General features: G+C 37.4%; 1 protein-coding gene across 1 annotated transcript; it reads right to left on the bottom strand.

Annotated features, from left to right (window-relative positions):
- Positions 1-6027: 6027 nt before the first annotated feature.
- LOC110931524 (neurofilament medium polypeptide-like) lies at positions 6028-8502 on the bottom strand. Its single transcript, XM_022174913.1, has 3 exons — positions 7836-8502; positions 6746-7727; positions 6028-6625 (listed from the first exon to the last, which is right to left on the bottom strand). Exons 1-3 carry the CDS (start codon positions 8500-8502, stop codon positions 6028-6030), a joined length of 2247 nt encoding a protein of 748 aa, XP_022030605.1.
- Positions 8503-11457: the final 2955 nt, after the last annotated feature.

The raw sequence follows: 11457 nt of genomic DNA, 5'->3' as shown, positions 1-11457 counted from the left end.
TGCAACGACCTACATGTGCTAACTCTATTAGACGGACGGCCGTGCCTTAGCTTTATAGTTTAAGTTTTTGGGAAATAGTTAGACAACTATTTCGGGTTTACTTTTCGTATATACTTGGTAGTTAGTCTCCTTCCCAAGGATGGGGGATTTAATACATGTGCGTTCGAATTATATCATTAAGTCTCACTTAATATATATTTATTTCTAATTCCAAAATATAAATATTTTTCTCAAAAATATTATATTTTCTTTTCACATAATTTTCCCCAAAAATAATACGTTGATAAAATACGCGTTCATGATTATTTCCGTAAAATGCGTAAGTTACGTTTTAACGATCGAGTGGTAATAGTAATTACCGGTGTAACTCATATAGTTATCGTAGAGGCGTTCGTATTATTTTGGATCTGTTAACGTTTGAAAATATTATTTTTACTCTAAAAATAATATTTATGTATTTTTCACAAAATAATCATAAACAATGTTGTGAAAATATATATTTACCGAATATATATTTATCGCGTTTAATTTTGTGAAAATCCCACCTCCGAATATTTGTAAATAAAGTCGTGGCGAAATATATTTTGAAAACATGTCGAAAAGATATTTCTAACACTTATAGTGAAAATAATTCTAAGTGTTAGGTTTTTAGAAAAATTTCGCCAGAGTTTCCTTTGTAACTGGAGGTGGCCACGCTTTCAAGCGTATCATTTTCTTTTACAAAATCAATTTCAACAACTTCCTTATTCAATCAAACAATTTCTGACACATCGAACTAGTCGACAAGTATGTAAATCGCATAAATCACATGAACTTGTAGTTTTTCTGAAACTATAGTGTAAATCCCATTATATTTTGTGGATCTTTATATAAAGTAATTTGATCTCGTAAAAACCTCGTTTTTAGAGTAAATCCGTCTTTACAACTTCCCGTCATCTTTTTCAAAGATTGTTATTTTGTCGAAACTTTTCATTTCACAAGTGTTTACACACTTGTGGTTTATAAAAATCATGCTTGTTAATGTAAGATCTATTTTTAGAAAACATGATTTTCTTTGACGCTTGGTCCTTTGAAAATACCCCTTGCAGATACGTAGATCTGCTAGTTTTAAACACTATTCCACAAGTGAAACACTTTTACACAAGTTCATGATTCGCGTGTGGTAGAGTTTCACCTTTTAACCCTTGTACCATTCAAAACAAGCTTATGTCATGATCCATGACCATGATCAAACGGGGTTAAACGATGATCCGAGCTACCACATCATAGATCGGGTCTAAATAATCACAACTTTCAATTACTACAACATTTACACAACTTATGAGCTTTTAACCAACAATACTTGCATTTTTAGTAAACTTTAATGCATGATTTTGTAAGATTTCGAGTTTTAACCGTTACACATTGTATTAACCAATTTAGATTAGTTCAAGAGAGTGTTTTAAGCATTACACCTCTAGCTCGAGGCTAGGGAAGAATCTAGACGTAAATCGGGTGGATAAAAGCTAGAGAGTGAGGTCCTTCGCCTTCCGTTTGCTCCGAGCTTCCTAATACGTGACCCTTGACACTTGTAGAGCTTGGAACTTGCAAGATAAAAATCGAAAATGGATGGTTGGGCCAAGGGGGTGTTCGGCCGTGATATGTAGAGAGGAGAGGGAGAGAGTTTGGTGGATGTTGTATGGAGTGTAAGTTCTAATGTGCCATCACTAGTACTTATAGACAATCTCAACATGTTTATCCAATGGACTTTGTGTCTAATTGATTTTAGACAAGTTAGATTGTTATAATCTACAAAGTACAAGAGGTGTCCCCCTACATGGGGACGGTTTGTAATGGGGGGGGTACCTAGTTCGAATCCAACCATTAGTTAGGTTATCTAGTTAGGTTAAGTAGGTTAGTTAAGCACTTAACTCGGTTAGTGGTGTGTTGGGTTTTAACGCGGGTGTTAGGGTGTTCAGGGCCCCTAACTGGCTCAGAAAAAGATAAATAATGTTAATGTCAATATTTTTGTGTTCCGGGTAAAGTCCGGTTGTTCGGTTGGATAGCAATCCGTTAAAGCGCTTAACAAAGCTTTTAAGTGTCGTTAATACCATTTTTAGTGACACAACTTATTCCCGACACTTTGGAAAGTGTCTAGTAATATTTTTCATGTTTTGGCACTTTATTAGCCAGCTAGAAGCTGAATTGTAAATTAAAGTGCTGTGTTTTGTACTCGGTGTATGTTTTAGGCACATCCAGTCATCGTAACTTATTCCTAGAGACGCAGTTCTACAACCCTTGTATCCCTACACTCACTATGGGTGTAGTAAAATATTTCTGGCTCATACAGGCCTTAGAGGCAGTATCTGCCTGATGCTGGCTTTATCAGCATGTTCAATAGGTTATCCGTTCATAGTGCTACTGTGCTTTTGTGCATCATGTTTGTCACTAGAGTTCAGTATGTAAACAATGTAGTGACGGAAATCAAAGTATGATGCAGATAGGTACAAATATCAGGAATCAAGTAGCAGTTCATCAGTAAATTCAGTTAAGCACAGTAATCAAGCAGTAATTAATTATTAATTAAGTCGTACGGATACCTGGTTTAGTGAGGGTTGTCACATCCCATGTGTACTCAGGTCCTCTTTTCAAATCCCACTTTACTTTGACCAGTACTAATCTCTTGTGTTTGAGGTGCTTGACCTTTCTGTCTTCTATTTGAAGAGGTTTCTCCACAAACTTCAATTTTTCATTCACCTCTATATCTTGAAGAGGTACTACCAGTAATTCATCAGATAAACATTTCTTAAGATTAGATACATGAAATACATTATGTACCCCGGCTAATTCTTCTAGTAGCTGTAACTAATAGGCAACGGGTCCTATTCGTTAGGTAACTGTGAACGGTCCTATATACCTTGGACTTAGCTTTCCTTTCTTACCGAATCGAACTACCCCTTTCCAAGGAGAAACTTTCAACAGTACCTTGTTCCCAACTTGGAATTCTAACGGTTTACGTCGATTGTCTGCATAACTCTTCTGACGGTCTCGAGCCGTTTTTAGCCTTTCTTTAATTTGATTTATCTTGTTGGTGCTTTCCTGCACAATCTCGGGACCTGATAATTGACTTTCCCCTATTTCTGCCCTGCATACTGGAGTTCGACACTTTCGTCCATATAGTGCTTCAAATGGGGCAGCATTGATGCTTGTATGATAACTCTTGTTATAGGAGAACTCTATTAAGGGTAGGTGGTCATCCCAGTTTCCACCGAAGTCTATGACACATGCCCTGAGCATGTCTTCTAGGGTTTGGATTGTTCTTTCACTTTGTCCATCTGTTTAGGGATGGTATGCGGTACTTAAATTTAATCGGGTCCCCATTGCTTCTTGGAAACTTGTCCAGAAATGCGAAGTGAAACGACTATCCCTATCTGATACAATGGAGAGTGGGACTCCATGTAGGGATACTACCTCGTTTACGTATAACTTAGCCAATCTTTCCATGCTAAAGGATTCCTTCATAGGTAGGAAATGAGCTGATTTGGTTAGTCGATCTACAATCACCCAGATTGCGTCGTTACCTTTCCTGGTTTTGGATAACTTAGTAACAAAATCCATTGTTATTAGTTCCAATGTCCATATAGGCATTTCTAATTGTTGAAGTAAACCTGAAGGTTTTTGGTGTTCTGCCTTAACTTGCGAACAAGTTAGACACTTAGAAACATATCTAGTGATGTCCTTTTTCATTCATATCCACCAGAAGTTATTTCTTAAATCTTGATACATCTTGTTATTACCAGGATGCATCGTATACCTTGCTTTTTGGGCTTCCTCTAAAATCTTATCTCTTAAATCTCCTTGCCTAGGTACCCAAATTCTTTTCTTATGGAATCTCCAAATTCCATCAGTTACTTGCTCTAATTCCTCTATCCGCCCTTTCATTCCTTTAGCATCATCCTGAATTGCTGTCTCTTGAACATTTTTCAATAAATCTAATTGTAGATTTAGTCTAAGAGCATGAACTCGCCTTCGCTTCTCATGGTACTTACGACTTAGGGCATCGGCCACCACATTTGCCTTTCCTTCGTGATATAAGATATCACAGTCGTAATCACTTAAAAATTTCCATCCATCTTCTTTGCCTCATGTTCAATTCTTTTTGCCCAAATATGTACCTTAAACTCTTATGATTTGTATAGACAGTAAACTTACTTCCGTATAGATAATGTCTCCAAATTTTAAGGGCAAAAATTATTGCTCCTAATTCTAGATCATGAGTCATATAATTTTCCTCGTGCTTTTTCAATTGTCTTGATGCATACGCAATTAACTTGTTGCGTTGCATTAGCACATAACCTAATCCTAGCTTAGAAGCATCACAGTAGACTTCAAAATCTTCTGTCCCTTCTGATAAGGCAAGAATTGGGGCGTTTGTTAATCTTTGCTCTAAGATTCTAAAGGCTTCTTCTTGCTTAGGTCCCCATTCAAACTTAACAGTTTTACAGGTTAGCTTAGTTAATGGAACAGCTATTTTAGAAAAGTCTTTAATGAAGCGCCTATAGTACCCAGCTAATCCTAGAAAACTTCTAACTTCGGTTGCTGATTGCGGGACCTTCCAATTTGTGATCGCTTCTATCTTGGAGGGATCCACGTGAATGCCTTCATGATTTACCATGTGTCCTAAAAATTACACATCTTGTAGCCAAAATTGTAGGATCGTTTTGCGACCTAATGAGTCGTTCAGAGTCAACACAAAGCTGTTTGAAAGGCGAAAACAGTCAAACAACCTAGAATCAGTGAAAGAAAGGTGTAGAAACAGAGTATGATACTTAAAACAAGTTTCTAATTGATATTTGACTTGATTACACGGTGAAAATTTGGCAGCACTTCGTTGCACTCCAACTGATTTCGTAACAAATGAGAAACAACACAGCCATATATATAGGCATTTGATTTCGCACGAAATGACCATGTGTCATTTCGTACGAAATGACCATTGTTGATTTCGTACGAAATGACCAAATGTCATGTCATTTCATGCGAAATGACTTCTAAACAACATAAATTTACATTTTGACACTTTTGACCCCTGTTACAAGCTATCGACATGACCTAGACTTTAGACGTAGGCTATAGACATTATGCACCAACAAACTCCCCCTTGGATATTGCCGGAGTCTTCAGTCAGGTCTTCAACAAAAACTTTACAGTGACTTGAACTTCTCTTCCCTTGGCTTAGGCTTTCGCAGCAACATCTTCCTAAGCTTTTCATTTTCATCAACCTTTTTCTTCTCTTCAGCAGCCATTCTTTGTACCACAGTATGCCTTAGCATGTTATCTCTGTCTTCATGAGCTTTTCTTTCCTTCTCAGCCTTCAACGCTTCCTCTTTTTCAATCTTTCGCCATTTAGAAGACCATTTATTATCAGCATTGATCCCTTTCTGGAAACAGATGGATACAACCTTTTGAAATTGCATAGCCTGGTCTTTATCCTCAGCTTTAAACCCAATCTTATTAACAAATAACATTCAATGTCTTTTGCTGAGCATTTGACCAACCACAAAGGATCATACACAGAGATGTATCTGACTTCATCTTCAACTTTGTAAGTGATCACAGCCTCAGTTGACAGACAGTTGTATACCTAATACACAAACCCCTTATGAAAATCTTGTTCCATTTTTGGCACTGGAATGTTTTTTATCACTCTAGGTTTCTTTATGTGCAAGATAGTCTCTTCAATTCCAGTCTCTGGATCTACCCTCTTCACTTTCTTCGGATAATGAGGTTTCCAGTGTTTGAATCCTCTGAAGGCTTCAAATTTCATCAAACCCCAAATGGGTACATCATGCTTTCGTACAGGATAATCCAATATTCTAACTTTCGATAATTCCTCAACATCCCACCAAGGTAAGGACATGATATCCTGAATGTATTCAAAGTATTGGACACCATACTCTCGCCGAATAGCATAAACATTAACTTGTGGCAGAAAGCCCCAACTGATAATGTCCCCTAGTGACACATCCTTGTCTCTCTTATAATACTTCAATGGCCGCTTAAACTTTCGTTCTGTGCTCTTTCTAACCACTTCTTCCTTTCTTCTCGACTTTCATCTTTCGTCGTTCCATCAAAATTCTTATCTTTCAGACATTCTTCAACTTTCCGTCGTAACTCATCAATGTTTTCTTGACTGAAAAATTCAACTAGCGTTGGAAAGTACGAAGCATCAGCATTCACACTTTCTTCATCACTGCAGTCTTCAACCTCAACCCTATCATAATTATCTGCCTCTTCAACATACTTATACTGATAATCAGGTTGTTGATTGATATCAAAAGCATTCAATTCATCTTCAAAGTCAAACTTGAAATTAGGATCATCAATCTGCGTCATCTTGATAATAACAGCCATTGTATACGTATGCCTGATTTCACCTTCCTCTACCTCAGGCTCTAGACGCAAAATCAATCTTTCACTTTCAACATTTTTATCATCAACGTTCTCCCCCTCACCTTCTGCACTTTCAGGCTCTTCATTCACATCGTCGTGAAGATAATCATCAACATTTCCTTCATTCGATGCTTCAGATACTTTAATGCATGTACCGCCTTGACCATCATCATCATCATCATCGTCACTATGACTACTTGCAGAGAATACATCATCAGCATCATCAGCATCATCAGCCATATCTTCATCATCATCCTCTTCATCATCATCTTCCTCGACCTCTTCCTCATCGTTAATAACATCATCAATTAACACGTCCTCTTCAAATATACCAGACACTGCAGATATAGGACAAGGATTCTGAGCAAGTGATTCAGAAACAGCAGATGGAACAATCGCCCTTTCAGTAACTTCAGAAGTACCTTCAACACTTTTACCCTTATTTTTCATCTCAGCATCAATTTCAGCTTGACGACGTGCTCTCACTTCCTCAACTTGAATTTCTTCAAATTTTTGTTCAATAGACGTTCCGATCAGATTTTCTAACACTTTATTTATCATAAACATCTCATGTTCTTTTCTCGCGTTAGCAGTTTCTAATTCTTTGTTCTTTAATTTGAAATACTTGTTCTGCTCATCTCTGCGAGCTTTTTCATCCTCTAACTCTCCAATTTTCACTTCCATAATATCGATCTCCACCTGATCAGTTTCAACTTTCTTCAACAAAGAGGAATTTTCAGTTTCCACAATCTTTACACGCTTTTCGAGTTTCTTCTCACGATCTACCAACTTCTTGTTTTCAACCAACACTTCTTCAACTTTCTTTTCCAACCTTCTTACTTGCTCATCACTTGCAAAATTGAAATCACCAATGTCATCAAGTGGGATATTCACTGGAATGTGAGGAAAATCTTTAAGGCTTGAAGAACCAGGAGTGGTTTGGACATGTGGTTGTTTAGATGGTGGTGTTTGAAAGATTTGTGGTGAAGTGAAAACAGGTTGTTCTTGGATTGGTGTTTGATGTGGTGGTGAAAAATGTGGTGGTGATAGATGTAATGGTGATAGATGTGGTGGTGATTGATGTGGTGATTGAGGTGGTGTAGGTTGTTTTGGAGGTGATTTAGGTGGTGATGGTTTAGGTGGTGGTGATGGTGATGGTGGTTGACTTGGTTTTGATCTCGGTGTGCATTTAGGCAACTTCACAATCAACTTTCTCCTTGCTGCTTGTGGAGAAATCACACGCTTTCTTGCACTAGCTTTCTTCCTACCACCAGATGATGGAGGCGTTTGAGATTCTATAACATGTTCAGGAGATGGATTATACAGATCATCCTCTTTTTCTTATCTCCTCTTTCTCTTTAATTGTTTTTCTTTCTCAACTTCAGCCTGAATTCTTTTTGCACGTTCAGTTTCATCAATTTCTTCTTCAAACGAGCTTGATGAACTGTTCTCTACATCGTCACCTTCTTCACCAGCTGCCTTCTCTGTTTCCAATCCATAATCAATATCTTTCAATATTTGTTCAGTCTCAAGAGACACTGGATCTTGATCTTTTTCTGCATCACCTTCAGCTTCAGCTTCATCTTCTTCCTCTGATTCATCAACAAGCATAGTTTCAACAACCTTCTTTTGACGCTTTTTATGTGGTTGTGAAGATGAACCCTCCTCTTTTTGAACTTTTGGAGTTGCCTTTCTGCTCCTCTTCTTCTTCTCCTCTTTCACAAACAATTCGTTTCGAGTTTCTCTGAAGTTAGAAAGAATTTTCAACTCCGCTGCATACTCTGCCTCTTTCATTTCTTTGTCATTTCTCCATCTTTGATGATCAACCGGATCTGGATCAACATAATTTTTGTCTTTGATAAACCCGAAGAATTCAGCTTTTGTCGTTGGCTCTGGATGATTTTTGTGATATCTTGCCAGTACTTTCAGCATTTCATTATCCATGTGAAATAACTGCAACAAATCATTCTTTTCATCTCTCTCCAAATCAGGATACGCATGGTCTAAGATCATCTGAACAAATCTAGGATAAATCCAAGTTTTGCTTTTAGAAGTAATATTCTCTACCATGTAGTGAAACACAATCTTCGAAAAGTTATACTTCTTGTTTAATACAAGTGCAGTCACCATGCACATTTAATAATCCCCATCACATCGTAACCTCCCTTCCTGTGACTGAGAGCATGCAACACTGAATGTATAAGAAACTTGTAAGGCTTTGGCAAACACGACTTCAAGTAGTTTGCACTGTTAAGTGGTCCACTGTAACCCATTCTTAACATACAACCCTTCACCATCTTTTCAGGGAACTTTGTCGGAGATTTTTCGTCGTCCGGAAAGTCTAACACCTCATGTACTAACTGCTCTGTGATAATGATCGGTTTGTCTTCATCATTTAAGCCCACAATTGAATTTATCGTTTTGTGTTCTTCGTCATACGTTGCATTTTTCCAGAATCTTTCAATGTGTGATCGAAATACAAGATGTTGATTTGTTTAAAGCTTTCTGAATCGACAACCTTTCCATGAACTCTATAATCCCTGTGAATTCAGCCATCTTTGGTATCTCCTTATCGTAAACACAACATATGTTGTGTAGTGGATCAAATAACACATTCGAAGCCTGAAAAACAACAGCATACAATCAAATCAAACACTTTGAAAAACTTTCAACACAAACACTTCATTCATGCGAAATCATTTCAAATGAAATACCAATTCAAGCGAAATAGTACACTCATGCGAAATGACATTTACAAGCGAAACCAATTTCAAGCGGAATCACTTTTCAAACGGAATAGCCTAATTTCAAACGAAAACATCTTCACACGAAATAGCATGATTTCAAACGAAATCAACTTCAAACAAAATATCTATTTCGTGTGAAATAGATACTTTCATCAGGGTGAAACAACTAAGGAATTGATCGAGAGATACTGCCATCTGGTTGTTGAGATGAAGAGGTTGAGCATTGAGAAAACTGATGAAGAATGGGTCGATAAGCTGGCTGATGCATTACCATATGATGAATGGGGTACTTATCTGTTGGTGTTGAAGAATAATTTTGAGTATGCTGGATTAGCACTTTCATTGAGAAGATTGAAGCATATGAACTTGAGTTGAAAAAGATCAGAAAGATGAACTCTTCCAGTGTTCAACAAGACGTTTCATTATACTACAAAGGAAGCTCTTCGGCAACAACGAATCTAAGCCCAAAGATCCAGACAGCTTTCAATGCAGATTCAACATCCGGTGCTTCATCAAGTACATCAAGCAACAACAATCATTCACCGTTTGCAAGTTATGAGCCAAATCCCAAGGTTCCAGAACAAGTGTCTCCACAAAGCTCATCAAGCTCAAACAATCAGGGTTATGTTTCTGGGATACAGTGTAACATTGCTGTAAACATCAAAAATGGACAAGAGTTTACAGAAGCAGCTGCAAAGCAACACATTTCACTATTAGCTTCCGTTCTTGAGTCATATGAGAGTTTAGTAGCTGGAAGGATCGGTAATCCAGACATGACAAAGGAGTATTACGATCAAATAGATCCAGAAGAGCTGGAAATGATTGATATCAAATGGGGAATGGCAAGTTTGGTAAGGAGAGCTCAAAGATTTATGGAAATTACTGGTCGGAACAGTCTTTCAGGACTAGATAGCAAGCTTGGTTTTGATAAATCTAAAGTCACATGTTTCAAATGCAAAGAGAGGGGACATTTCAAGCGTGAGTGTCCGAATAGAGAGGTCAACAACCATTAAAATCCGTTCTCAAACGACTACTACAGACAAGCAATATATCACAAGACAAGTCAACAACCATTCACTCAAAGACCTCAGATCGAAAACAAGCCAGAAAAAGCTCCTCTAGTGAATCAGGATGATAAGAAGGTTGCTGAAGGTTTTAGTTGGGATAAGTATATCCCTGGTAGTGAGGGTATGGCAATGATGGCAGAGATTGTGGAAGAGCCTGAATATGTTGTTGAAACAGAAGAAGTTAGTGAAGTCGTGTCTGAAGAAAGTTTGGCTGATCTTGAAGAAGTAGCTGCAGAAGTTTACTACTATCAATCTGAACAGGAGATTATTGCTAGTTCTTTCAAATCAATAATGCCTCCTAATATGTTTGAATCTTTTGCAGGTTTTTTCAGTGAGCCAACCTCAGGATTCTGCCCACAATACGACGTTGAGAAAGCTCCAGTTGAAGAGATAATAGACGTTTCCAAAGAAATAAATGAAGAGACTCTAAAAGAAATTGCTGCCAAAGCATTGATGGGCAAGCTCAAAAAGGTAGAATCAGAATCTGTTGAAACAAAATATGTCGAAACAGAGTCCGTGGAAAGTGTGTCTGTTGATACAGAGTCAGTCACAAAGGAGTCTGACGAAAAATCAGAAAAAGAGAAGAACAAATCAGAAGAAGAGTCTGAGTCAGAGTCAGATGGTTTTGGTAAAACGGATGTTAAAATTGATAACGAAGAAAAGGCTTCTGAAAAGATTGATTCAATTCATGAAACTCCATGCAAAAACTGTTCTATACCCTGCATGAAATGCCTTGAAAAAGACAAAAAGTTTCAAGAATTGAAGAAATTTACTAATGAAGTAAAATATGATCTTAGTGAGATAAAATAAGCATATGACACCTTGGCACGATCAATCAAAATGATTAAAAAGGAAAGTTTTGAAAATGATAAAGCTACGAATTTGCTAAAATCTACTGTCATGGATAAACAAATGGAAATTAACATCCATCTAGACACAATTGCTTCTTTGAAAAAAGAACTTGAGTTAATGAGAATTGAAACTGAGAGAGTTGATAAGAAACTGATGAGTTATGAAGCTTCGTCATATGTGATTGATCAGATTGTTCCGCAACAACCTGATTTGAAGCATGTCTTCAAAAGTGTTCCACCCCCAATGTGGAATCATTATACACAAAAACGTATGTCTTCAAAAGTGCTCTGATACCACTTGTAGGATCGTTTTGCGACCTAATGAGTCGTTTAGAGTCAACACAAAGCTGTTTTGCTTTT

This window comes from Helianthus annuus, chromosome 3, assembly GCF_002127325.2.
Source record: "Helianthus annuus cultivar XRQ/B chromosome 3, HanXRQr2.0-SUNRISE, whole genome shotgun sequence".
NCBI classification, from domain to species: domain Eukaryota; kingdom Viridiplantae; phylum Streptophyta; class Magnoliopsida; order Asterales; family Asteraceae; genus Helianthus; species Helianthus annuus.
The sequence above is the reverse complement of the archived record's forward strand: the minus strand, read 5'-3'. Positions and strand labels throughout refer to the sequence as shown.